A 27,443-nucleotide genomic window follows, 5' to 3' on the forward strand; every position below is an offset into this window, starting at 1 on the left:
AGCAAGCACTGCAGGGCTCCTTGCACAGGCTCACCCTGCCCTCCATCGCTCTGGGACTTCTTCCTCCTAGTATTTGTGCAAAGCATTGGAAAAACATAGCCATGGCTTGGTAGGGCTAGAGGAAGGCAGGGGTGATAGTGGCAGGGCCACTGCTCCCTCACTGGCCAGCCCCCACCCAGGTTCCCTCCAGCTCTACCACAGCTGGAGCAGTCCTACATCTATGACTGCCTCCCACCTTTCCTGGCAGCTCCAGTGCACCTAAAGCCAAGCCCCAGGGAGCTCTACAACCATGCCAAAACCAAGAGAAAAGGGCCATGTCCAGGAGAGGGGATGAACCTGCAGGTCTCTAGCTCTCAGCAGCCTCCACCCCAAATCAGCAAGACTAGAACCCAGCCCTTTAGAATGGACAGTGCAAAAGCAAGACCTCTGGGCAACTGGGGTCTGCAACTGCCAGACCCACCCGTGTCACACCAGCGTAAGCCACCACTGCTGTAGGGTGTTTGTGCTCTCCCCACGACGGCAACACCTGCTTGTCTGTGGTACTTCCTTTTATTGGTACAAAAGCCCACTGTGGATAAAACTGCCCTCTCAGCCCTGAGCCTGATAGCAGTTTCTCCTTCCCAGCCCTGTGGCACAGCATCAGGGCCAGTGCCTGCCTGGAAATGACCCTACAAGTGCAGGAGAGAGCAATATCCCCTAGAATGGCCCCTTGAACCCTCTCCCCAAGCTGTGCCGGCACCACCTGCAGGGTTGCATCTCTCCCTGAGCCCTCCACCACCCTCCACATCTGCTGGGTGCTTTGGTCTTTTCCCTGTCCTCCCATCCCAAGTGCTGTCAGTCCCCCTAGGTCCCCCAGCACCATCCTCACTGCACCAGGATGCTGGATCACTGCAGCAACTGCAGTCCAGTGCCGGGGCCGTGGCTCCCAGGGCAGTGAAGATGGGCAAAGAGGTGGGGGAAGTAGCACCACAGCGGTCAGCTGTGACCCAAAGTGCCGTAGTACTTTGCAAAGCCACTTCCTCCATCCTGCAGTGAGGAGGCGACGTGGGGTTCCCTCTCTGGCACAGGGGACAGTACGTCTTCTGTGGTGGGGGGTAGAAGAAATGGGTTTCTTTGGGCTCAGGCTTCCAGCAGTCCAAGGTAGCATCCTTCCAAGGCAGGCTAACTGGGGCTCCACTCACAGTAGGGCCAGCAAAGCCGGGTCCCCCAAAACTAAGCTGTCTGAGGGCTCCCAAAAGGGCACTGGAGCGAGCCAGCCACACCAGTTGGCTGGCTGCCACAGCTGGACCCCAGCACCTGCCCCGCGGGGACTGGCCAGGGTCCCTCAGTCCAGGAGAAAAAGTATTGCAGAGAAGGTGATGGCTGTTCTTGCTGCCAGGATGGAGGTGAGGGCAGGGGTGGCTGCAGACAGGAACATCCCACAGGGCCTCAGGATCCTGGCTGCGGGCTGGCTCCACTGTGTAGGCCTGTATGAACCAAGAAAGGAGGGGGGGGGTCAGTTTTTACCAGACTCCTTACCCCATCCACTTCCCTCAGCAGAGGCAACAAGCCAACCACAGTCCCAAACCCTAGCATCTCCTTCAGTCTGGTAGCCAAGGAGATGATGCCCTTGCTCGAGCCCCTGGGACACTCTCCTCACACCCCAGCATAGGTCCTGGTACAGAGGGACCTGTAGGGTCCCTCATCCCCTTTATGGAGCAGGACTTACAGAGCAGAAAGCGCCGCACGTTCTGGGCAGATCCCCCGGAGAGCAGGTAAGCCCAGACAGCAGCAATGGCCATCAGCAAGTAGGAGGGCACCAGGCTGCCCACGTACAGGGGGTTGCAAAACGTCTGGGGAAAAAGGCAGGAGAGAAGAGAGGTAAGTGGGCAGGAGAGGACAGGGACAGGTGGCAGTGTCACCACCTTGACAAGTGGAGCAGGATGGGGGACACCAATTCTTTTGGTGAAGGGTCCATACCCCTCCAGCATTGGGACCAGCACACTCCGACAGTGTCCCCAAACACAGGTCCCAGCACAGAGCTGTGCTCCCAGCTACTCACCGACCCCGAAACAGCAAGGTGCATGACAACAACTGCAGCTATCTCCCACCAGCGCCGGTGCTCACAGCCGTGGAAGAAGAGGATCCCCCAGAAGGTGTGAAGGAAAATTAGCACCATGGTCATAAAAGCTGCAGGGAGTGGCAGAGGGGTGTCACCAGGGAACCACCCACCCCGTCCTGTCCTGCAGGCTTGGGGAGAGTTGCAAAGGAGCTGGGAAAGGGGTGTATGGGCAGTGTTGGGCTGGACTATGAGGTGCCGGGGTAGACCCCAAGAGTGTCAGGGAGCAGAGCAGCAAGGTCATGGGGGACAGAAAGAAGGGTTTGGCACAGAGAGATGTGACATAGGTCCGTATGAGGCTCAGATAGGTAAAGGGTGAGGCACAGAGGGGAGACTCCATCCTCCCTGGTTCGCCACCTCTGTGGTGGGCACAGACATGAGCAAAGGGTGCCAGTCACCCACCTGAGGTCAGGAAGTAGAGCTGCGAGTCCCCATGGATGCCCACGGTGCCAGGCCCTAAGGCGTCTGCCAGGAGATTGATCATGGAGAAAGCGCCACTCATAAGCCCGAAGCCCACGCCAGCCACTGCCAGGACAGGGACACTGTCAAGTCCTGAGGCACCAAGGGACATCCCAGGCACCTCCCAGACAGCTTTGGGGTAAAAAAACTCCCTTTCCCGCCCTGCACCTTTCCCAGCCCTGGTCAGAATCAACCTTGACCCTGTAGTCAGGGCATCCCATTCTGCGCAGCACTCACCATATGCCATTTGCTGGATGGAAATGGGGGAGCAACCATCCTCACTGAGGGCCACCAGCCCCTCAATGGCTTTCCTGTAGGGAAGACAGGATGCTGGAGCCTGGCACAGTCTGGCCAACTCCCAGGGCATCGTGCAGCACCAGGACGGAGCAGACAAGAGCTGGGGTCTCACTCTGCACCATCCCACCCTCTTGGTAACCTCCCCATCACCAAACCACAACACCTGCTGTGGAAAATATCTGCATGATCACCTTGATCCAATAGACAAACCACACGTGAAACCAGGTATGTGCAAAGCTGCATAATTTTCCACAGGGGGACGAGTGCCAGCCAGTCTGATGGAGCAGGGCTGGGGCAAACTGGACATCAAGTGCTATGCGAGCAGCACCTCCACACGGAAAACAGCCCAGTGCCAATGTGGGAGGTCTGTGCCACGAGGGCATACTTGATCTCCACATTCATACTCCTAGAAGATGATGGGCAAAAATGGGGAGGGTGCAGAGAGGAGCTCAAAGAGCTAGAAAAATTATTTACGGGGAGAAATTAGGAGAGGTGGGCTTCATAATTTTGATCAGCTAAGGTGTCGTGGGTGAGAAGGACAGCAAATGGCTCCTCAAACCGGTGAGGACAGCAGGGCCTGCAGCTGGAGATCTCCAGGGTGAAAGGAAAGCAGTGGTTTCTGCTGGAGGCTGCTCTGTGGAGCTCTGCCACCCTCTGCCTGCCTGCCTCTGGCAGTGACCTGCCGCAGGGAGAGGTGAGAGAACACACACCTGGCCATCCATGGAGTTCCTCCAGCCCCTCACCAACACCCAGCCAGCTGGGAAAGCTGGAGATATGAATGATGCCAACTCTTGTCTGCCTGTCCAGCCCATATGCAACGCAGCGCCTGTCTGTCTGTCTGTCTGAGCACAGTACAGACTGCAGCGTGCGTTCTCCCAGCAGGCAGCACAATCTCCGGTCCTCCAGGCTGGCGGCGCCAGGAAGGCCGAGACTTTGCCCCAGGCTGGAGCACGGGATGCGCCACCCCACAGAGCTCCAAAACCACATTCAGGCTGTCCCTGCTCACACAAAACCACCCCTAAGAAAGGATTGAGAATTGCCAGGAGTCAAGAGGAGATCCCTGCCCCTTCTCCATCCCACACACAGCAAAGCAGGTGTTTCCCAGTGCCTGGCATCCCCTTCAGCTGTGGGAGCACTGCTGGTGCTTGTCACCAGGGCACAGAGGATGTGACACATCCTGCGCCAGCCCAAACCCACAGCCTATCTCTCCTGAAATCAGGGAGATACCACCAGTCACCTCAGCCCTGGCTCCTCCAAACTTACGGCTGCCCTGCTCCACCACCTGAGGCCCACTAGTGGTCAACACACCAACATGGGTACCTTCTGCAAGCTTCTAGAGAGGACAGGGGCAGCTTGGTGCCACAATTGGCATCACCACAGCTCAGGAGCTCCCAGCCAGACTCTGGCATCTGCCATGATTGGGAGGGCCATAGAATCACAGAATCACTGAGGTTGGAGAAGACCTCTAAGATCATGAAGTCCAACCATCAGCCCACCACGGTGCCTACTAAATCATGCCCCAAAGTGTCACAGCTACACATTTTTTGAACACCTCCAGCGATGGAGACTACCACTTCCCTGGGCAGCCTGCTCCAGTGCTTCACCACTCTTTCGGTGAAAAGGATTATCCAATATCTAATCTAAAGCTCCCCTTGCACAACTTGATGCCATTTCTTCTCATCCTATCACTTGTTACTTAGAAGAGACCAACACCCACTTCACACAAGCTCCTTTCAGGAAGTTGTAGAGAGCGATAAGGTCCTCCCCTCCTTTTCTCCAGACTAAACAGCCTCAGTTTCCTCAGCTGCTCCTCGTGACCCCTGTGCTCCAGACCTTCCCCAGCTTCACTGCCCTTCTCTGGACACTCCAGCCCCTCAATGACTTTGTTGTAGTGAGGGGCTGAAAATTGAATACAGGTTTTGAGGTGCGGCCTCACCAATGCCAAGGACAGGGGCCATCCAGCAGCGCCAGGCCAGGGTGGGAGATGCCCTTACCTTAGGAGCTTGTAGTAGAGGAAGCGGAAGACCTCCTGCAGCAGCACAGAGAAGATCACCCCAAATATCAGGAGCCCCCTCTGCAGTGCTTCATCGCGGGGGTCACTGGCTTTAACCGCGATAAACCAGATGAGGGAGGATAGCAGCAGTGAAACCAGCCAGAAGAATGCCCTGCGAGAGAGAGAGAGTGTGTTTGCTGGCACCGGTGCTGTGCCGGTGCCATGTCCATGCCTGTTGGCAAGACGCCAACACCCCTCTGTGTTGGTACCGGCACTGGCGGCTGCACCCTGGTTTTACCCACTCTCTCATCAGTACCAGCGCCATTCTGGTACCAGTGCTGAGCAGCTGCAGCACATACTGGTATCTGCTTTGCCTGCACTCCTGCACTGGTAATCAGAACTGACACCAGTGACCTCATTGTGCCCACGCCAGTACCAGTGCCAGATGGGTATCCATGCTGGGTCCAGTTCCAGTATCATACTCTACTGATCCCACAGTGGTACTGGTACCAGTGGCCCTGCTACACGTATGCGCCAGTACCACTACTGGCACCGCAGGGATACTGATACCAGTGCTGAGCATCTGCAGCCCATGCTGGTACCTGCTTCGCCTGCACTCCTGTGCTGGTAACCAGAACTGGCACCAGTGACTCCATTGTGCCCACATGAGTACCAGTGCCAGACAGACATCCACGCTGGTTCCAGTTCCAGCACCACATTCTACTGATCCCACAGTGATACTGGTAACAGTGGCCCTGCTGCATAGATGCACCAGTACCACTACAGGGGCCACATGGGTACTGGTGCCAGTGCTGAGCAGCTGGAGCCCATACTGGTACCACTGCTGTGCCTGCACTCCTCCACTAGTAACCATATCTGGCACCAGTGACCCCGTTGTTCCCACACCAGTACCAGCGTGAGGCTGATATCCACACCGGTACCAGTTCCAGTACCATATCTTACTGATCCCACACTGGTACTGGTACCAGTGCCCTACTGGCTCCACGGCAGTACCGAAACCAATGTCCTCCTCACCACATCTGCACCATCTGGTGACTATGGTGACAGTACTGGCAATACCAGTACTGGTGCCCCATTGTGCAAAGAACTGGCATGAGTACCAGTACTGGTGCCCCTGTCACTCCCACAATGGTACCACTAAAAGTACCGGTGCTCCTGCCATGCCCTCAATGGTACAAGTATGAACACTGGTGCTCCTGTCACACTCACAAGGATACAAGCACCAGTACTGGTGCTCCTGCTACAACCGTGAGCACCAGTACAAGCACTGGTGTCCTTAAGGTGCCCAAGGCGGCACCAGTAAGAAAAACAATGGTATCCCAGTCATGCAGGCAACAGCACCAGTATGAGTACTGATACTGGTCCGAGTACTGATACTGGTCCACTCTTGTACCCACAACAGCACCAGGACTGTTCTTGTCTTTGTGCCTCTGGCAGTGCAGTCACACCCCTGTCACATCCGTACTGGTACCAATACTGAAACTGGTACCCTTCGGGCCCATATTGTTACCAAGTACTGAGACTGGTACCAGTGCCCCATCACACCCATACTGGTGCCAGCACTGGTCCCAGTGCCCCATCTCTCCCATACTGGCACCACTGCTGAAACTGGTACCAGCACCAGTACCAGTGACTCATCATAACCATGCTGGTACAAATACTGGTACCAGTGCCTCATCACACCCACACTAACAACAGTTCTCCATCGTGCTCATACTGGTACCAGCACCAACACTGGTACCAGTGCCCCATCTCACCCAGACTTGCACCAGTACTGGAACTGGTACCAGTGCCCTATCACACCCATACTGGCACCAGCACTGGAACTGGTACCAGTGCCCTATCACACCCATGCTGGCACCAGCACTGGCACTGGTACCAGTGCCCCATCACGCCCATACTGGTCCCAGCATGGGTACCAGTGCCTCATCACACCCATGCTGGTCCCACCACCAGCACTGGTACGAGTGCCCCGTCATGCCCATACTGGTCCCAGCATTCGTACCAGTGCCTCATCACGCCCATACTGGTCCCACCATCAACAACGATACCAGTGCTCCATCATGCCCATACTGGTCCCAGCATCGGTACCAGTGCCACATCACGCCCATACTGGTCCCAGCATTGGTACCAGTGCTCCATCACACCCATACTGGTCCCAGCATTGGAACCAGTGCTCCATCACACCCATACTGGTCCCAGCATTGGTACCAGTGCTCCATCACACCCATACTGGTCCCAGCATTGGTACCAGTGCTCCATCACACCCATACTGGTCCCAGCATTGCTACCAGTGTCCCATCACACCCATACTGGTCCCAGTACCAGCATTGGTTCCAGTGCTCCATCACGCCCATACTGGTCCCAGCATTGGTACCAGTGCCCCATCACACCCATACTGGTGCCAGCACTGGTCCCAGTGCCCCATCTCTCCCATACTGGTCCCAGCACTGGTCCCAGTGCCCTATCACGCCATACCAGTCCTAGCACTGGTCCCAGTGCTCCATCTGTCCCATACTGGTCCCCCCCCCCGTTACCCACCCGGCGATGAGGATGATGATGCGGAGCGGCTCGCGGGCGATGGTGAAGAGGAAGAGCCCGAGCGCAGGCCCGAAGGCGATGAAGGTGCAGCCGAAGAACACGGCGAGGGTCATGTCGGCGTCGCTCGGGGCCCGGGACGGGACCGGGAGGCTCGAACCGGCCCCGATCCCCGCTTCCCTCTCCGCCGCCCTTCCGGGAGCGAGAGACGTCAGCGCCGCCTGCGCGCGCAGCCACCGGGAGCAGGGACGGGGACAGGGGAACACGGGGGGGGCAGGGACACGGGGAGGGGGATAGGGACACGGGGGGGATAGGGACACGGGGGGACAGGGATACGGGGAGGGGAATAGGGAAACGGGGGGGGGGATAGGGACACGGGGAGGGGGATAGGGAAACGGGGGGGGATATGGACAGGGGGAGGAGGATAGGGACACGGGGGGGATAGGGACACGGGGGGACAGGGATACGGGGAGGGGAATAGGGAAACGGGGGGGGGGATAGGGACACGGGGGGGAGGATAGGGAAACGGGGGGGATAGGGACACGGGGGGATAGGGATACGGGGAGGGGGATAGGGAAACGGGGGGGATAGGGACACGGGGAGGAGGATAGGGAAACGGGGGGGGATAGGGAGACGGGGGGATAGGGACACATGGGGGAATAGGGACATGGGGGGAACAGGGGCACGGTGGGGGCAGGGATACAGGGGGACAGGGACACAGGGGGACAGGGACAGATGGTAGGGGACAGGGACACATCGCGAGGGGGTAGGGACACATGGGTGGGGCAGGGGAACGTGAGGGGCAAAAGGGAAACATAACGGGGAAGGATAGGGACACTTCACAGGGGCTCAGAGATGCCACCAGGGGTGAGGGGGACTGGGACCCATCATGGAGGCTCTGGGTTGTCACCTGGGAGCGGGACCAGGTCCCATCATGGGGGCTCAGTACTGTCACTGGCTGGAACGGATCCCATCATGGGGGGCTTGGGGCTGTCAGTGGGATGGGGACCAGGTTCCATCGTGGGGGGCTGCCTCTGTGGGGAGCAGGTCCTGTCCTGGCGTGCTCAGGGCTGTCACCAGAGGCACCAGGTCCTGTCACAGGTGGACAGGCAGCACTGGGGGGGGAGAATGACCCATCACAGGAGGTGGGAGTGTTCTGCCTGTCACTGGGAGTAGTTTGGTCCTATCACGGGATGGAACCTGCTCTCATCATCAGAGGACACAGCCTGCACCTAGACAAGCAACAGAGAGCTCTGGACAGGATGGATCGATGGGCTGAGGCCAATTCTGTGGGGTTCAAGAAGGCTCGGTGCTGGGTCCTGCACTTCAGTCGCAACAACCCCATGTAATGCTGCAGGTGTGGAGAAAGTGGCTGGAAAGCTGCCCTGCAGAAAAAGGCTTGGGGATGCTGGTTGAACATGAGCCAGCAGTGTGCCCAGGTGGCCAAGAAGGCCAGCAGCATCCTGGCCTGTATAAGAAACGGTGTGTGCCAGCAGGAGCAGGGAAGGGATTGTCCTCGTGTGCCCTGCGCTGGTGAGGCTGCACCTTGAATGCTAGGTTCAGTTTTGGGCACCCCACTGCAAGAAAGACATTGAGGGGTTGGAGCGCCTGGAGAAGAGCGACAAAGCTGGTGAAGGGACTGGAGCGCAGGGGTTACAAGGAGTGGCTGAGGGATCTGGGACTGCTTAACCTGGAGAAGAGAAGGCTGAGGGGAAACCTTACCGCTCTCTACAACCTTCTGAAAGGAGGTTCTGTGAAGTAGGTGTTGGTCTCTTCTCCCAAGTAACAAGCAATAGGACAAGTTGAGCCAGGGTAGATTTAGACTGGATATTAGGGGCATAAGAGAGTGGTGAAGCATTGGAGCGGGCTGCCCAGGGAAGTGGTGGAGTCTCCATCCCTGAAGATATTTAAAAGACAGGTAGATGAGGTGCTTAGGGATATAGTTTAGTAGTGGACGGGTATGGTTGGACTCGATGACCTCAAAGGTCTTTTCCAGCCAAATGAGTCTGTGATCCAGTGCCACCCAGTGAGGTTTTCCCCTGCTACCAGCCAGGACCTAGGCCAAACCAGGGTCCCAAGCCTTGGGTGAGGTGTACTGGCTGTCCCCAAGGGTCCCTAGCTGCCTGCCCTCTGCCATGGGGCTGCCTCACTGCAGGGGATCCCAAACACTGCTCCCAGACCCTTTGCAGCCCCCGGGCCACACGCTCCCCCTGTGCTGCCCACTCCACGCTCAGTTCAGGCAGCACAGCTCTGGTGTGGAGTGCAGTAGTGAGCACTGCACGCAGGGCACACATAACCGGTGCAGAAATGAGGCGGTACTGCGTGGTTGTAGCTGCTCATGTTTTCCTGCAGCTGCCTTGTCCTCTACTGGGTTCAACAAACCGGTAATATTGTTTTGGAGACTGCGAGCTTTGTGTGGTACTTGGCTTTTAAGCAGCCTGACCTGTCCCAGAATCATCCAGAGCCTTGAAAAGCCAAACAGCTCAGATACACACGAGCCTCCTGCCCTCACTCAAATGTCTTGGGCTGTAAATGGGGGGAGGGATCAGGGGGCTCTGTGTCCAACTCTGCATGGCTCACCATGGCTGGTCAAAATGTCTCTGCAATGCTCTGATGTGTAGAGTACTAAACAGGAAGGATTTGGAGATGAAATGAGGCTCCAGAGTGATGAGAAAACTGGAGGAGAGAGCGTAAGTGAAAGGCTGCTGGAGGTTAATGGGATAGTTTATCATTGGGGTGGCAGCATAGGGGAGATCTTTGGCCTTGGCAGGCCAAGATAAACAAATCCAAAGGTTGAAATTCATGGGATAAGTGCCGGGGAAGGGAGGAGAGTGCAGGCACTGCAGTCCTCGGTGTGGGGCTTGTAGGGAGATGTGCCTCCAGGTTGAGCCCCCGCTGCTAGTGGCTCCACCATGACTGGCTTCTTGGAGCTTCTCCTGGCCTCCATCTTTCTGCAGGACCACAGAGGGAAGGAGATATGTGGGAGGATGGAGAAAATGTGAAGCTCTGTTGAACTGTGAGAGATAGCCTCAAGTCTTTGGGATAGAACATCACCTGGGAGCAGCAGCAAGGATCTCACTGCCGAACCACAGAAAGTTCAGAGTGAAAAAAACGGGGGCTCTTGCAGCAGGGTGTGAGAGCTTAAGTTAAATGGACTGGTGCAAACTAGGAGGCAGGAGCAGCTAATGGGAAAAAACGCTGGGTGTGAAAGGGCTCTTTGTCCCAGCAGGAAGGTGAAGGTTGTGCAGAAGCTGGGCACTGGGGACGCACCCTGATAGGAACGCAGAGCAGACTTGTTTGCAGTGCGGGGTGCAGGCTCACAGAGAACAGGAGGGGTTACACTCTTGTTCTTTTCGCAGCCAGACAACCCCCTGCCTGGAAGATGCTTTGACCAAACAATAGAATAGCTTTGCTGATGTGCTGTGGAAAAGCAAGCATCCCTCCTGTAGATCCAGGGTGGGAAGCTGCAGCTCACGGCATGTTTCTCAGCCTGGCAGGACAACCAGAAGATGAGCACCCCATCCATGGAGAGTGTATTTTCCCTGTAGGAGATTTCAGAACCAAAACCAGAGGTGCTGGACTATGGGGAAGGCAGGAGGCCGGCAGCACCTGGACAGGAAAGAGATGCGATCTCACTATCCTGGTTTTCTGAGAGGCACAGCAAATAAAGGAAAGCAGATAACGAAAGCTATCCCTACCAGCTGCTCACTGGGGCGATGGCCTGGCTCAGCAAGAGGTCAGCATGAATTACGTTTCCTGGCAGCATGAGACTGTGCTTTTAGAGGGATATCCGCCACATAGCATGGGACCACAGGGCTCGACGCATATTGTGGAGGGGCCTGAAGCAGAACAGGACTAGATCATGACTTTGGCCATCCCCAGGGAATCCACTCCATTCTGGTGATGGTGATGAGGCACATCCTGCTGCTCTTCGTGTTGGAGAAAATATAGCAAGGCAGGAGGAAACTTCCTGAACACTTTGGGAAGCAGTTGCCTACTGCATTAACGTTTTCTAGTTTATACAGCTGTCACTCAGAGAGCAACTGGTAGTAGAAAATGCAACCAATATGCCAGGGTAAACAGCTAACCCCAGACCTGGAGAAGACCCTGAAAAATAATAGTGTGTGCATACATGGTGGCAGTCCTCAGATGGTGTCATAAACATGAACCATGAAGCAGACTCCATGGAGAGGTGAAAGACCTCATAGCTTCCCCAGATAGCAAAAGTGCTGGCTGTGGAAGGGGACATGCCTGTGACATATGTATATCACTGTGCACTCAAAGATGATGGTCAGCTTGGACTAAGCCTGAGTCATGGAGGTTTCCTGTGGATCCCAAGGAACTGTTGGAGATAAGGGTACACCAGACTGTCTGTTATTGCTCCCATTTCCCCATAACTGCAGGAGACATCCTTATGCTGGCCATATCCCCCCGGGACCCAAGCCCCTCTGGAGCCTCCTTGCATGAAGTGGTTAGGGACACCCCTACCACATCTCCCTGCGCCTGTGTCTGCCCCAAGAACCAAACACACCCATCCGTCTTGTCAAACTGCTTTAATATTTGGACATGAAGACAGGACAGAGCCAGTTAGGCTGTGCACAGACAAGATGCTCCTGAGCCATGGTGTAAGGGCTTCCCTTCTCAATGGATGTGTGGATTTGGCCAAGACGCAGTTCAGCTGATGATGTCCTGAGTGTGCCTGTGGGGTGCATGTGTGGGGTAGGGAAGAGGGATGAGGACTCCCCAGGGCAGCTCAGAGGTTGTTCAGCTCCAACAAAGTCTGGTCCAGGACCTGGTGGATGCCCACGTTCTCCTCTTTGGCACTGGCCAGACTCTCTGTGAATACAAGGGACACCCAGCCACACACACAGACACAGCCCAAGTGCACCCAGGTGCAGCCAGACCCACACAAACATCACCAAGCACAGATCCACACACACAGAGAGACATATCAGTATGGCACCAGCCTCCAGCTGACTGGGGTATCCCTGGAAGCAGAGTACACGCAAGCATGCCTACCACTTGCAAGGATGAGCCCAGCCACTCTGGAACCTGCCAGGAGTGGTTGCTTGGGGCAGGCGGTCTCTACAGCATTTCCATCCTCCCCTGTTGCCCTGTTGTCCACAGCCAGGCCCTCCACAGAGTACGTACCACTGGCGGGTACCATTCCCTGGCCAGTCACAAGCACATCCCACCCAGGGGCATCATCATGGGCCGGCTGTGAGCACATGCAGAAACCCTTAGAGAGCAAAAGAGAAGAGCCTGTGCCTGCTGCATGACCCAGTGGTGGTCTGTGAAGAGTGAGACAGCAGCCCGGGAAAGTGGGCAGAGACAACAGCAGAGAGAAGGAGCAGAGCTAATGAGGCTTCAGGGACAAGCTCTGCCAGGCAGCCCATTGCCGAGGCAGCCTCCTCCAGCACTCGCTTCCAAACGGCATCCTCCTTACTTCTCGAGACAGGCATGGGACAGGAGCTCTGCCAAATCAGCTTCTCCCAACACATCCTGTTAGACCTTTCCCTCGCCCTTGCCCGAAGTCTGGGGCAGTGGGTGCTACCGCTCCCAGCTCCTATCCCAGCAGCCTGCAGGGGCCCCACTCTGAGGAGATCCTCCCTGTGCAGTTTGGGTTACCAGAGTGAGGAGGTAAAGGCTGGCTGCAGACTCCTGGGACAAGGGGAGGAAAGTAGCAATACAAACCACCGCATCCCTCCCCAGCAATGCCAGGCTGATGCTGGGGGGCAGTCAACACTACATAGGTGTCCTAGGATATCACAAAACCCCTTATTCTTCTCCCAAGAAAAAACAATCAGCTCCAGAGGGGCTCCCTGTCCCCATCAAGCAGGGTGGTTACCCCTGGGGGAGGGATAAGACAAGGACCCACACCCTGCCGAGCCCCGGCAGGGAGCGGGCAGGGGCTCCCAGCCCCAGGCCAGCCTGACCAAAACTGGGCAGGGAGTGGGGCCAGTACCAGCCTGGGTGTGGGAGCTTGGGCTGGGGCCGGGAGCTCTAGGCAGCTCAGTTGTTAAGTTCAGTAAGGATGACCCGCAGCTCGTTAGTGAGAACGCGGTTTTTCTCAGCCTCCTCCCGGGAGCGCTCTAGAGAAAATGGAGACGTCAGCGCAGCAGAGGGAAGAGAGAGAGAAAGTCAAGTTAGTGAAAAGAGACAGTATTCCCCAAAGCCCTCACTGGAATCCCACAGTCACCCAGCCAGTACCAGGGATGAATTGAACTGGCAGGAGGAGGCAGCTGGTCCCAGGACAGGGATGGGACCGTGAGTCCACCAGTTTGGGAACTGGGCTGTGGGGCAGGGTAGGATGCTGAGGAAGGAGAAGGAAGAGCATGAGGAGCCCATTTAGGGATCACTGCCGAAGGGTAGGATCAGCCCCTTTGTCAAGGGATGATGACGCAGGAGAGATGTCAGGGCTGACATCCTGCTTGCAAGAAATGACTGGAAGTGGGGAAAGGGAATGTACAGGACTAGGTTTAATCCTGCTGTTTGAGGCCAAAGGAGTCACGCAGATGACACAAGATGAGAAAAGCTGTGTATGAGAGACAGGGAGCGGCAGGGTTCATCGCTGAGGCACAAAGGACCCTATCTCACTCAGCGTGGCAGCATGGGAGCCGCTCAGGTCTCAGCCACAGCCGTCCTGAGGGTCCCACAGCTGCGAGCTGCCCGCACCACCTCCTACCACCCTGCTGCTGGCACCCGCGTGAGACAGGCAGGAGATGAGGGACAGCATGGCATGAACAAAACAAAGGAGAAACCAAGGAAAGAAAATGCTTTATTGAAATCAACTCAGTAGCCCAGAGGGACAGAACACAAATTAAAAGTCATGAAATGCAAACTCAAGAGCAATGTGCAAAGGACAGAAGGGAGGTAGGGGCAGAGAGGAGCCAGGGGGCTCAGGGCTGCCTGCCTGCCTGGCTGGGAAACGGCTGCCTGACAGTCAGACCCAAACTTCCATCCCCAGGGTCTGAGCTTTGGCAGTGGAGGTGCCGCTTCCCCTGTGCATGTCCTCCCCACCTTGGGCCCAACAAACAGCACTGGGGGGGCCTTTTTTGGTGGTATATGTGATGCAAATAACCCCTCAGCCCTTGAGCTGCGGGCTTCCTGGTGCTTGTGGTGCTGGGGAGCAGAGGAAAGAGCTACTGGAACAGCAGGCTCCTGAGAACAGCCCTCCCTATTGGGCAATGCTGGGGCACAAACCTTGCAACCATACCAGTCTACCCAGTCTATGGGGTCCCAGATGCTGCTCCCCTGCCCCACCAAACATCCCTAAGCACTTTCTCCTCATCTCCCACCAAGAGTTGTATTGCAGGAACACCCCACGCTGGCTCCTGTCCCATAGGAGCTGATGGGCAGGCACAGGCTAATAGGACAGAGGAGGACAAAGTCAGCAGGGAGAGCAGTGGGGCAGCCAGGCAGGCAGGTGGCCGTGCTGGGGAGGGGAGAGGCAGGCAAGGGCGTGCAGTGCTGGTGCCCGGTGTGGGGCTCAGAGGGAGGTGATGTCATTAAGTGCATTGTCCAGCTCCTCGCTGATGGCTTTGTACTTCATCTTCTGTGCATACACTTCGTCTGCAGGGAGGGGTGGACAGGGGCAGGCAGTGGAGCAGGGTGGGGGGCAGACAGCAAAGAGAGAGAGAGAGTGGCTGTGAGCAGGGGGGGGCGAGGGCAGTGGGAGTGTGCGGGCACAGGCAGCAGCCCTATTCCCCACCCGAGAGCAGAGCCCAGAACCAAGCAGCTCTGCGCTCCCACAGCAGACACCATGGCATCCAGTTTCCCCCATTCTGGGACCCCTGCCCAGCCCGTCATCCCGACCAAGCCCTGTCTGGCCCGGCAAGGGGCACAACCTGGCAAGTGCTCCCCAGGAAATAGGGACATTTTACCTTCTAGATCGTCAATGGTTTTCTCCAGCTTTGCCACGGATCTTTCTGCAAACTCCGCTCGGGTCTCGGCCTGTGGAAGCGTAGTGGGGAAAAGGTGGGTGGTGGGGCACAACAGGGATGGTATAGGCTGCACCGCATGCCAAATCCATCCCATCTGCACCTCCCATACCACCCCCACGAGCCATCCCCTGGGAAGGGTAAGGGACAAAGGCCTCCTGAAGGCCCACACTCTAAACCAGAGCAGGCTGATGTCCCCCTCCGCAGGAAAACCCCCACAACCCTGTCACCTGCCACACTGCAGGGCTGCAGTTTTGAGAAGAGTGAGAGGACATGGGCATAACAGGGTCAAAATCCACACTGGATGGCAAACTCATGCCTGCACTCGTGCAGTGCTGACCCTGCACTCCTTACCTCCTTCAATTTTTCCCCTAGAAGCTTGATCTCCTCCTCGTACTTGTCCTCCTTGGTGGAATACTGCAGAGACAGAGACGGATGTCTGTGAGTCCCATGGGATGCTTCCAGTCGTCCTTCACCCCACCAGAAGACCCCAGCACCCACAGACCCCACACACTCTACCCAGCACCAGCAGCCCCGCTAGGTCCTACCTTGTCAGCCTGGGCCTCCAGGGACTTCAAGTTGTTGGTGACAATTTTCAGCTCCTCCTCTAGGTCACCACATTTACTACATCCCAAGCAGGGGTCATCAGGAAGGGAAGCGGAGCCGAGGGGCAGGAAAGAGGGGAGCAGGAAGAGCGGGCATGGGGAAGGAGGAAAGAAAGAGAGAGAACAAGTTGAGAGAGGAGAAAACTCAGTGCAGGTGGAGAAGGAGCAGAGCTGCTTTGAATGGGAGCTGCTGGGACACATCCGTTCATCCATTCCTCGTGCCTCTTAACACGGACATCCCGTGCACCACTGCTGGCTGGGCTCTTGCCAGACCCTCTGAGAAGAAGAACAGGCATGGAGGGATGAAGGAGCGTGCCATCGGAGGGGCAGGTGAGGAGAGGTCGGTGGTGGAGACAGCAGTGCAGAGAGGAGGCTCGCACAGTTCAAGAGGCAGCGACAGAGAGGGGGGCTGCTGCACGTTGTCCCATGCCCCTGCCCCAGTACCTCTTCCTCTGAGGCAATGAGGGATTTGAGAGACTGGTCCATGGTCCGCAGCTCTTCTTCCAACTGTCTCACTCGGCTGGGGTGGAAGAGGGGCACCCCGGGGGAGGACAGCAGAGAATAGGGTCAACGATGTGCTGCCAGCAGGCCAGTATTCCCCTGCCCCCAGCCTGAGACCCCAGGGACCATGCTGATGGCACACCCAGCCGCTCCCAGGAAGTGACAACCCTGTACCCATAGCTGCCAGGGACTTGGGGTAAGGGCTGCATGGGACCCCACACACTGCCCACCAGGAGCCCCTCTCACCTTTCTGCCACCTCTGCTCTCTCCTCTGAGCGCTCCAGCTCTCCCTCTAGGACAACCAGCTTGCGAGCGACCTATTGATGGCAGCAAGAGGCACGTGTTGGTTCTCTGCTTGCCCCCAGTGTGTGCACACGGATGCATAGACGTGGCCCCAGGTGCTGCCGAGTGGTCAGGACTCGGGGAAGGGTGCACGCGGGTGTGGCACGCACCTCCTCATATTTGCGGTCAGCCTCCTCCGCTATGTGCTTCGCCTCCTTCAACTGCATTTCCTGGAGTTCCATCTTCTCCTCATCCTTCATGGCTCTGTTTTCGATGACTTTCATGCCTCTGAGGAAAGCCAAAGCCAGAAGATATTATTGCCAGAGGCTGAGGTAGCACCCGTACTTTCTGCTTGCCCCCTGTATCCTGACACTGCCATCCTCCAGTTCCAGAGGCACAGGACATTTCCTGGGGATGCTGCACTTGCTGTCCACCCCATACAGTAGGGTCACGCCAGTGGCGCTCCAATATGCTCTGGTGCACAGTTACAGCAGCAGAGCTGGCCCCAGAGACATATCCCAGAGCCAGGAGTTGTGGTTAAGATGCCTACCAACCAGGCAAGTCCTGAACCCATCATCTGATGGGGCAAAAATGTGTGCGGCTCTGGACGAGCCAGCTGCAACCTCCACAAAAGGAGCCTGACAGAACAGCAACCTTTACAAAACATTAGAATATATACTATGTCACAGCCTTTTCTCATTCAGGAATGAAGCTCACAAGCAGGGGGTTATCAAACCCCAACAAATGCCCATGGCAGGAACTCCTGAAGATTGCTCTTTTCTCCCTCTGATGCTGTTGCTCAAAATGGTCTTTGCCAATGAAGGGAAGAGCTCACGTAACTATCAGGAATGCTGCAACATGTCCGGGCACTCCCATAGAACCTGAGTGTCCTTGCCTGCATAGCTTCTGCCTGGGAAACCTGCTTGGCACATGGATGGGGCAATGTGCTTCGCTGGACTGTTTTGTTGAATGAGGTTCCTTCTCAAAAGCTGACTGTGGTTCCCAGTCACAGATGTCCCCTCCTGGGCTATTGTTCAGCTCTTGAGAGGAGAAGGCAGAAAACAGGCTCCAAGCACCCTCTGGCTTTGGTGACAGTCTGGTATTTGTACAAACACCAGATCAAAGTTTTCAGGACTTTTGGGTGCCCTAGAAATTTCAAAGCCTTTTTAAGAACATCTGTACCTGGGAGACTTCTCTACATTGTGGCTTTGCTCTCTCCCTTCAAAGTCTACAAGAAAACCAAGGAAAACTCCGTAAGGTCACTTCAGAGACCCCACAGCGAAACCAAGCGGGCTGCCAGCAATTAATAGTGACCCGATGCCACCCCTACTGTCCCCATCACACCTCTCGCTCTCATCAGCCGCCTTTTCAGCCTCCTCCAGCTTCTGCAAGGCAGTGGCCAGGCGTTCCTGGGCTCGGTCCAGCTCCTCTTCCACCAGCTGGATACGGCGGTTCAGAGAAGCTACTTCAGCCTCAGCCTAGGAGAGCAGAAACCACTCAGGTCACCCCGTGTCTCATATTAAAAAATATTAAACATATCTACATAAAATATAGACATATAACATGGCATTTTTAGGAGTTACTTCTGTGTTCACTATCCAGAACACCCCTTAGCACCATGCAACAAGCCAGCGCTTGCTGGAATGGGATGCCTGACCACCCAGTCCCTTGCCTTTCTGTAAGGACAATAGGAGATTTCTCCATCCCTAGTACTCTGTTTGACGCTGGCTCATTCTGGCCACAGAAGCCCAGCCCAGCATGTGCAGCCCCTCCAATACGTCCTCAAACCTCCAGCTCTTGCCCTGGAGAGGGAATGAGGCATGTTCACTGGGACAGGGTAGCTGGAGCAGCTGTGCCGTCAGAGGGATGGTATTTGGGGTTAGCAGAACAGTGAGTAAAGAGGGAGGAATGCCCTGTACAGTTTTGCTCCCGAAAAGGAGATCAGAGCCACTTGTGGATTTCCTGTTTACGGAGGCGGCGGCAGAGAGAGCTGGGAACCTCTCCTGCGGGAACCCCCCCGGCGCTGTGCAACGGGGCAGCCTGAAGCTCAGCTTCCCCGGGATGATGTACAGTGCAGTGCTGGGGGCAATGGAGCGAGTCGCCCTTGGCAGGCTGGCGTCTGGCCAAACTCTGGCCGCTGTGGCTCCTGGGACCTGGGCCCCCCATTTTCCCAGGCTCCGCGTGCACGGGGCCAGGAGCTGGGTTTGGCTGGGAGCAGTGGCCCTGGCCCCCTGCCAGCCCCTCGATGCCTGGCCTCGCACTCTTTCCATTTGGTAAAGGCCTCTTGCTCCATCGCTGCTGTCGGGAAACTCTGCCTCAGCAGCTCCCAGCCCTGCTCCCCACCGGGGGGCCTATGGGGAAGACAAACCTTGGGTGCAAAGGGATGGTGCAGATGACACCTCACCACAGCGAGCAGCCCTGTGCACCAAGTTGCAGGGAAGGACGCACTAACCCGGGGAACAATGTCTCCTGCTTATTTGCAGGCCTGGCCGCCCTGTCTGGCTTCATGCTCCAGTACCAAGAATGCCCTGGGGGACACTGGCGAAGCAGGAGGTCCGTGTGAGCAGCGAAGGGCTGTCACCCTGCATGGCCCCACTGAGCACCTGCAGGCAGTTTGAGGATATGCCAGGCGGCATACCAGGAGGGCGGCCAGCTCCACAGCTGGCATAACAGCCACCTCTGCTCCGTGAACGCCCTTTTTCCATGCTTACTGAGAGCTCATCCACAGCCAGATTGCCCAATGGGGAACTGAGGTTGGCCTTTGCAGGGCGATGCTCGGCCTGTGGCATCTGCTTCACCTTGGTGGGAGTTTTCTTCCCAGGGAATCACCCCCGAAGTGGGTCAGAATTACCCAGATGGACACATGAGCTCTCCAGCAGCACCCAGTGACAGAAGAACCCGATCTGCAGCTGCAGGAAGGGGCCATTTCCTCCGCACACAGCCCGAGTGACAACAGCACGGGTACCGCACCCAGCTCTGCTGCTCCTGATACAGTGAGGATGTTAAAGAAGTAGGCATAGGAAAGAGAAACCAGCCACAGCAACAACAAAAAAGCCAAACCAGGAACAAGCTGCAGCTTGGAAATGCTGTCCCACTGCCAGAGTGGAAATTTTGGCCTGTGGCAGCATGAATGGGTGATTTGCCCCTGCAAAGGGACACGTTGGAGAGCCAAAGGCTCTGTGACTGCTCACTGTGGCTCGGACCGCAGAGACTGCTGGAAGCCAGACAAGAGCCCGGGCACAGGATTTTCAGCCATGTACACGGCCAACCTTTGAGAGGAGGGGATCCTTTCCCAGTACTGCTGGATCCAATGCAGAGCTAAAGCCGATCTGGCTGCTGACACCTCCCCTGTGTCTTGTTGGCCGGGGAACTCCTGGGGAGCCCCTCACAGGAAGCATCCCTCCCAAGACCCATAGAGGAGACAGCCCAGAAGCAGAGATGCCTCACAAAAACCATGGAAGAGGCAGTACAGAGGAAGGGATCCCACCCAAAAACCATGGAGGAGGCAGGGAAACCCCACAAGACCCATGGAGAAGCCAGCCCAGAGGCAGGGACCCCTCACAAGACCCATGGAAGAGACAGGGATCTCTCGCAAGACTCATGGAGGAGACAAGGATCCCTCGCAAGCCCCACAGAGGAGGTAGCCCGGAGGCAGGGATGCTGCCCGCATCCCCCCTACCCCGGGGTCTCTCCAGCCGCCCCAGCCCCAGGACGGCAGCGCTCTCCAGCTCCCTCGGGACCGTCCCGGGGCCACCCCGGTTCGAAGGGTGGGGGGCGCGAGAGGGATGCGGGCAGTGGGGGGGATGCGGGCAATGGGGGGGGGATGTAGGCAATGGAGGGGGGGAATGTGGACAGCCAGGGGGATGCGGGCAGCAGGGGGTGATGCGGGGGAGGATGCGGGCAGGGGGAGGGATGCGGGCAGCGAGGGGGATGCGGGCAGGTCGATGTGAGGGGGGTTGCCGGCAGCGAGGGGATGCGGGCAGGGGGAAGGATGTGGAGGGATGCGGGCAGGGCGAGGGATGGGGGGGATGTGGGCGGGGGGGATGCGGGCAGGGGGCATTTGCGGGGGGATGCAGGCAGGGCGAGGGATGCAGGGGGATGCGGGCGGGGGGGGATGCGGACAGGGGGCATTTGCGGGGGGATGCGGGCAGGGGGAAGGATGCGGGAGGATGGGGGCGGGGGGGGATGCGGGCAGGGGGCATTTGCGGGGGGATGCGGGCAGGGGGAGGGATGCGGGGAGGGATGCGGACAGCGAGGGGGATGCCGGTGGAGCATCCCGGGTCGCTGCGCTCCCCCCGCCCCTCACCGCGCCCTTACCCGCTCCCGGGCCTGCCGCTCGGCATCGGCCTCCCGCTGCAGGTGCTCGGCGCGCTCCTCCGCCTCGTCGGCCACCTGCTGCAGGCTCTGGATCTTCTTCTTGACGGCGTCGATGGAGCTGATGCCGGCCATGGCGGGGAGGCCCTTTGTGGGATCCGCCCGGCTCGGGCAGGAAGCGTTCCGGCAGCGCCCGCTCCCGCCCTGCCTCCATCCCTTCCTGCTCCTCCTCCTCCTCCTCCGGCCGCGACCTGCGCCGCCGCGGGAAGGGGCTGCGACCGCCGGGCACCGGGAGGGGAGCGCGGACGCCCCCAGAGAGCGCACGGGGTGAACCCCTGCACGGTCCCGCCCGGGCGGGCGCGCCGACCCTGCGCCGCAAGGCAGGATGCTGTCCCTGGCAGATGCACAGAACCCACTGCCAGGGCACACGGTAACCCAAACGGGGCACACTGTGCCCCCACCCTAAGCGGGGTGCCCACCACCCCGGAGATGCACAGTACCCATTGGTGGGGCACATGGTACCTCCAAACAGGCCACACGGTACCCCCAAACTGGGCATACTGTTCCCCCAAACTGGGCACGCTGTGCCCGCACCCTAAGCAGGGTGCATGGTGGCCCCCACCCGTGGCAGATGCACCCCAGGGGCGGGGCACATGGTACCTCCAAACTGGGCACACTGTGCACCCACCCCAGGCAGAGTGAATGATGCCCCCCCACACCAAGCAGACGCACAGAAACCACTGGCAGGGCATGTGGTACACCCAAACAGGGCACACAGTACTCCCAAACTGCGCACACAGTACCCCCAAACAGGCCAAATTGTGCCCCCAAGCAGGGCACACGATACGTCCAACCCAGTTAGGGTGCATGGCACCCCCCCACTCCTGGCAGATACACAGTACCCATTGGCAGGGGCATATAGTACCCCTAAACTATGGTGGACACACTACCTCCAAACAGAGCACACTGTGCCCCTCACCCCAGGGAGATACACAATACCCATTGGCAGGGGCACGTGGTATTCTCAAACAGGGCACACAGTACCCCCAAACAGGGCACATGTGCCCACCAGGCTTTGGGACACAGTACCCCCCAAAGGGAGGCATGTGGTCCCCTCCCTGGACAGAGTTTATGACAGCGGTGCACAGTCACACCGAAATGCTCCAGAGACATGGAGAGGAGCATAGGGAGCCCATTTCCCTGGGGAAAAAGAGACCTAGGGAATCTGAGAGTGCCAGAGCCTGGCTTCAGCGAGCCCCAGTGGGCACAGGAGCAGTGAACCTATGGCTGCTCCCCCAGCTCTGCCCCCGATCCCTGCTGCAGAGCTGAGATGGGTCACGGGCTTTTTCTTAATAGGAGCCATAGGTACGCTAATGAGAGGCATGGGGCAGAGCCCACTGCCAGGCATCCTCCTGGGGGCCCTGGGGTTGGAGCCCTGGAGCACAGCCAGGTTCCCAGAAGCCATCCCATTCAGCCCCTTAGCATCCTCTACCTCCAGTGAGGATATGGCTAGCAGTCCCACAGGGACCCATGGAGCTGTTTGCATCCCCCAGCTGCCCTGCAAGCTCTGCCCCACGAGGGAGGTCAGCTCCCCAGCTCCCAGTTCCGCATCCTGGCCAGGGCATGTGCCTTGATCCATCAGGAGAAGCTGGCGCTGATGGCACTCAATCCTCACTTAAGGAGCTCTGACAGCTCATGGGCAGCCCCAGCTGCACTCCACACCTGCCTCCATGGTTGCCAGCTCCTGTGCTGACCCTACCAGCTGCCCTTAGCTCTGGGGTCAGGGGTCCTGGTGGGACCCAGCTGTACCACCATCAGCACCCTGCAACCCCGCGTCCCCCTGCCAAATGGTGGTGGAAGAGGCGGTGCAGCGGATCCCCTGAGAGCACATGGGCTTGGGCTTGGCCTCAGTCCCGGACGATCCTGCCTTTCTCCCAGCCCAGCGCCTGGGTGCCAAGAGCAGTCCCACACCAGTGCATGGGGCCCAGGGCAAGAACGGGGGTCCCAGCAGCAATGGGACTGGGGTGAGCTGGCTGCAGGCAGGAGGGGCGCAGGTTAGGAAGCAGGTTGAGGAGCAGGGTGGTTGCTTGGTGAGCAGCCACCCAGGTCCAACAGCGGCCAGACTGGGTGCCTCCTGCTCTGGCCCCACCCAGGGATGCAGTCACTTCCCAGCAGAGCCCGTTCCCTCCCACTGGTGCTGGGAATCACCAAATAAGAGCAAAGTCTCAGCTGGGGAGAGCAACCGGGGCGGGAACTGGGTGAAGCATTTGGGATCATGGTCTGGGAATGGCAGTTTCCCTGGGCTCTGCTGGGATGGTCAAGGGACGGGACACTGGCTGGGAACACGGTAGGCTGGAGGAGACTGCTCTGGCTAAGCCCGCTGTCCCATCTGCCTGCATCCTGCCCTGGGGACCACGGGGTGCTCCCCTAGGAACAAGCAGTGATCAGGACATGGTGGATTCCAGAGCTGCTGGGAAGGGGGTGCCACGCATCATGGAGCTGCCAATCGGGTATCAGAAGCTCCCTGTCTGTGCCACTGTCTGATACCCCTCCAAATACCCTCCGTTTGTACCCCTTAGTGCAGTTCCCACGGGCTTTGTGCATTGCCATTCTGTGGTGGAGGCAGGGCAGTGCCAGAGCACGGGCAGATTTATTCTTTTAAGGCAGGTGTTGACATTTTTGCCTAGAGCCAGAGGCTGCCTGGATCACCGTGACGGGCCCTGACGTGGCTGATGGATGGGGATGCTCCGTGCTCACAGGCGCATGCTGTCCTGACAGCTGGGAGAGGTGGGTGGATGGGCTCTGGGGATCTACCCTGCACTTCCTCTGCTGAAGCTGAGGGCTGTGCTGCACCTCATCCCGGGGAGGAAGTGACTCCAGCCCTGGCACTTAGTGCTGTCAGCACATTCAGGTTCCTGGCGCAGGGACCTGGTGACTCCCAGATTCCTGCACACAGCACCACTTGTCCAGGCTTCGGCATCAACTTGGGGCAGCTGTGGTGGTGATGGGCTCCTAGGCCTGCCTGTGGCACACACTGCAGCTGGACTGCCAGCCCTGATGTTGCTCCTTCACCATTCCTCCACCTCCAGTCTTCCCCTGGAGGGGTAGGTGGTTCCCATCCACCGTATGTGCTAGGGTAGGACTCTCAGTGATGAAGTCTGCAGGCTTGTCAAGCAACTGTGGACTGAGAGCAGGGCAACCCATCCTTCTTGCCCAGGATGGCATCACACAGCCAGCTGCCATCAGCAAACCACTCCACACCCCAAGGCCAACATCTGCCCAGGGCCACCGTTTGCCCCTTCCTTTGACATCCCGTCCACACTCAGCCAGACCCCACGCAGAGTTTGCCCTGTCCCAGACAATCATGGATCCAGTGAGACCAGTGTGAACTCTGCTACACAGAGCAGTCACCCTGCCCAGCTCAACATTCCTGCCCCAAGCCAGAATAAATGTGCCATTCCAGAGGTTTGTCAACATTTTCACTACTTGGTTTATAATCTAACTAAACCAAGGCAGGTCTGTAGGATCAAAGAAAAAAGTCAGGGACCCTCCCAGCTACTACTGCAGGTTTCCAGACTCCTCCAGGGAGTTGCGTTGCTCCTGTTTGTCCTTGTCTCCTCACCCTTGTCCTTGGCAGCTGCCTCAGAGATTTGACACATCCCCCCCGTTTTATCTCGATAAACCATCTGGGATTGAATTTTTTGTTCTCAGTCCTAAAAAGCCTGGCCATAAGCTGCTGGCCATGCTCCAGCCGGCTCCCCTTTAGTTTCTCCTCCGATTTCCAGGATTGGTTTTCATCAAAGAAGGACTGGCTATCAAAAGAAGGATTTATTTATAGGGTGTCAAATACCCTGTATGGCACCACAGGTCGTTATATGCCGTTCCTGAGTGGCTCCGTGGTCACACACAGCTGTTCCACCCTTCATCCCAGCCGGGCACAAGCCAATTTCAACACCTTCCTAACATCTCCCAGCAGGATCCATTTCCCAGGAGAAACATCAGTCACAACACTAAATAAAACCCTTCCTGGCCTTGCCCTTCTCTGGGCACAGGGTGGCACATTGGGCCCCCAAATGACCAAGTCCACCCTCCCCCCCAAACACCCTAAGCATCCTTCCTTGCAGCCAGCACTCGGCAGCTGGCCACAGGCAAGAGATTTTTGTGTTTCACTACTCTTTTTTCTCTCCTGCCACAGTTTAGCAAGTGCTATGGAGTTTTTCCTACAAGTATGGCAGAAGCGCTTGTGTGGGGCCCGATGACAGCACTTGGGACACTCATTAGCTTTGGGTGGGCAGGCAGGCAGCTGGTCACAAAGCTCCAGGCAAGACCAGCGACCCAAGCGATGCCTGCTGGAGCTGGCCTGAGACACGCACCCTGAGCAGGGGCTGTCAGGTCCCTGCCCTGCATCTCTGCCTGGTTCAGCGTCAAGATTGCAGGAATGGGATCCTGACAGTCTTCCCCACAGACGCTTTCCATATAAGGCCCCCCTCTTCCTTCAACCCCCTCCTCCCCCCCTCCCCGAGGTCCATCTCCCGCCTGGGGGAGGAGTTGCTGGCATGTCTACGTACGTCTGTAGCTTTCTTCTCCGCCTGCTCCAGCTTCTCCTGAGCCTCCTTGACAGACTCTGAGTACTTCTCCACCTCATCCTCTGTGCCCTTCAGCTTCTTCTGCAAGCCCTGCTGTTCTTCCTCCAGCTGGGGAAGGGACAAAGGGCAAGGGTTAGAGGGGGACAGCAGTGCCCATATGGCTAGGATGCAGCCATCCTCCTCCTGAGATCAGCCAGGCTGGGGACAGAGCAAGAGTAAACGGACACACTCCGTCTGTCAGCTTCAAGTCCACACCTCTCCGGGGAGACTCCCTTGGTCCCCAGGGCCAGAGCAGCCCCTAGCATCCCTGAGTACAGTGGTGGTAGGGGACTGGTGTGTGTAGGGGACTGGAGAGGTCCTGGCTGGGTGACATGAATCTGGGGCACATCAAGAAGGTCCCCATCTTTGTGTGGCTGAGGTGGGAGTACGCTGTCCCCAAAGGTCTCCGTGGCAGAGGGATGGGGATGCGGCATTGAGGTGTCCCACTGACCTAAGGCATGACTGGGGGGACCAAGGTGAGTGGTCAGTGTGTCCAGCCTGGGTACCCTCTGCTCTAGGGGTGTCCAATCCTGAGGATCCCATCCCACTGTGTGTCCAGTCTGGGGACCCCTGCCTTCAGGAAAGGAGTCCTTGTCTCTGTGAACCCAGCGAGGTGAGGTCCCCAGGGGCAGGCACCAAGTGGGATGGGCATGCAGCAGGGTGAAGCCCTTGGTGATAGGGATTCAGTGGGGTGAGGTCTCAAGGGCTGGGCATCCCCAGAGCTGGGATCCACAGGCAGGACATCCAGCAGGGCAAGGTCCTTGGCGCAGGACAGGAGTCTCCAGGCAGAACACCCAGTGTGGGGAGGTTCCCAGGGCTGGAACCTCCTAGAATGGGGTCCCCAGGCTGAGCAGCCTGTGTGGGGATGCTCCTGGGGCTGGACAGCCCTAGAATGGGGTCCACAGGCTGGATATCCAGTGGGACAGGATTCCTCGGGCTGGACAACTTCAGGGTGGATGGTACCCAGGCTGGACAGCCAGTGGGACAGGGTCCTGGGGTCTGGGGATCCCTAAGGCAAGGGTTCCCAGGCTGGATTCCCAGCAGGACGGTCTCCCCAGGGTTTGAGGTCCTTAAGGCAGGGGTCTGCAGGCTGGACACCCAGCAGGATGGCATCCTCAGGGTTGGACAGCCCTAGGGTGGAGAGTTCCCAGGCTGGACACCCAGCACGATAGGGGCCCCGGGGCTTGAAACCCTTGAGGCGAGGGTCCCCGGTGGATGCCAGGGGAGGCGGTGGGACACCCACCTGCTTGCAGCGGTCCTCCGCCTGCTTCTTGTCAGCCTCGGCTTGCTCGGCGCGATCGATGGCATTCTCCTTGTCCAGTTTCAGCATCTGCATCTTCTTCTTGATGGCTTCCATGGTGGCGGCGGGTGGGCGGCGGGTGGCGGAGCACTGGGGGTCTGTGGCAGCACCAGCACTGTGTGTCTCCCCCGTGCCACCGCACCGCCTTTAAGAGCCGGAGAGGGGCCGCCCCGGGCGGGGGCCGTCCCGGCGCCTCCCCCGCCGCACATCAGCACCGTATAGGGACAGGCTCTGCACCGGCCGCCGCACGGGGATGGGGGGCACCGGCCAGGGCACCCGCCGATGGCACAGGGCGAGGGACATCCCAGGGCATCGTGATAGGACACCCTGGGGCACGGCTCTAGGGGTACTCTGATGGCACTGAGCGAGGGACATCCCAGGGCATCATGATAGGGACACCCTGCGGCACGGCTCTAGGGGTATCCTGGTGGCACTGAGTGAGAAACACCCCAGTGGCACTGAGCGAGTGG

The 27,443-nt window shown here is 58.1% G+C and overlaps 2 protein-coding genes across 13 annotated transcripts; both read right to left on the reverse strand.

Moving 5' to 3' along the window:
• Positions 1 to 410: 410 nt before the first annotated feature.
• LOC104056563 (gamma-secretase subunit Aph-1b) lies at positions 411 to 7,614 on the reverse strand. The gene is made up of 7 exons (XM_009557823.2): positions 7,410 to 7,614; positions 4,849 to 5,019; positions 2,795 to 2,868; positions 2,501 to 2,623; positions 2,042 to 2,169; positions 1,709 to 1,832; positions 411 to 1,466 (listed from the first exon to the last, which is right to left on the reverse strand). Exons 1-7 carry the CDS (start codon positions 7,520 to 7,522, stop codon positions 1,429 to 1,431), a joined length of 771 nt encoding a protein of 256 aa, XP_009556118.1. The 5' UTR covers positions 7,523 to 7,614; the 3' UTR covers positions 411 to 1,428.
• Positions 7,615 to 11,944: 4,330 nt separating this feature from the next.
• On the reverse strand, positions 11,945 to 27,102 carry TPM2 (tropomyosin 2). Of its 12 annotated transcripts, none has more exons than XM_054054445.1 (9): positions 26,917 to 27,102; positions 25,617 to 25,742; positions 18,079 to 18,212; positions 16,905 to 17,022; positions 16,699 to 16,769; positions 15,895 to 15,970; positions 15,701 to 15,763; positions 15,290 to 15,359; positions 11,945 to 12,242 (listed from the first exon to the last, which is right to left on the reverse strand). In XM_054054445.1, the coding sequence occupies exons 1-9, from the start codon at positions 27,028 to 27,030 to the stop codon at positions 12,160 to 12,162; spliced, it is 855 nt and encodes a 284-aa protein (XP_053910420.1). In that variant the 5' UTR covers positions 27,031 to 27,102; the 3' UTR covers positions 11,945 to 12,159. The 12 variants fall into 12 exon arrangements, with proteins under 12 accessions (XP_053910420.1, XP_053910418.1, XP_053910426.1 ...); XM_054054443.1 differs by lacking the exon at positions 15,895 to 15,970 and adding an exon at positions 16,396 to 16,471; XM_054054448.1 differs by lacking the exon at positions 11,945 to 12,242 and adding an exon at positions 12,249 to 13,498.
• Positions 27,103 to 27,443: the final 341 nt, after the last annotated feature.

The sequence above is a fragment of the Cuculus canorus genome, chromosome Z (assembly GCF_017976375.1).
Source record: "Cuculus canorus isolate bCucCan1 chromosome Z, bCucCan1.pri, whole genome shotgun sequence".
NCBI classification, from domain to species: domain Eukaryota; kingdom Metazoa; phylum Chordata; class Aves; order Cuculiformes; family Cuculidae; genus Cuculus; species Cuculus canorus.

What these genes read in the sequence shown, in the direction of transcription:
- LOC104056563 (XM_009557823.2), bottom strand. Translation starts at nt 7,522, where the DNA reads ATGACCCTCGCCGTGTTCTTCGGCTGCACCTTCATCGCCTTCGGGCCT. An exon ending in ATCATCATCCTCATCGCCGG is followed by an intron (nt 5,020 to 7,409) that starts GTGGGTAACGGG and finishes TCTCTCTCGCAG; the next exon opens with GGCATTCTTCTGGCTGGTTT. An exon ending in ACCTTGCTGTTTCGGGGTCG is followed by an intron (nt 1,833 to 2,041) that starts GTGAGTAGCTGG and finishes CTTTTTCCCCAG; the next exon opens with ACGTTTTGCAACCCCCTGTA.
- TPM2 (XM_054054445.1), bottom strand. Translation starts at nt 27,030, where the DNA reads ATGGAAGCCATCAAGAAGAAGATGCAGATGCTGAAACTGGACAAGGAG. An exon ending in CTGACCGCAAATATGAGGAG is followed by an intron (nt 16,770 to 16,904) that starts GTGCGTGCCACA and finishes TGCCATCAATAG; the next exon opens with GTCGCTCGCAAGCTGGTTGT. An exon ending in TGGAGGCCCAGGCTGACAAG is followed by an intron (nt 15,764 to 15,894) that starts GTAGGACCTAGC and finishes CTGTCTCTGCAG; the next exon opens with TATTCCACCAAGGAGGACAA.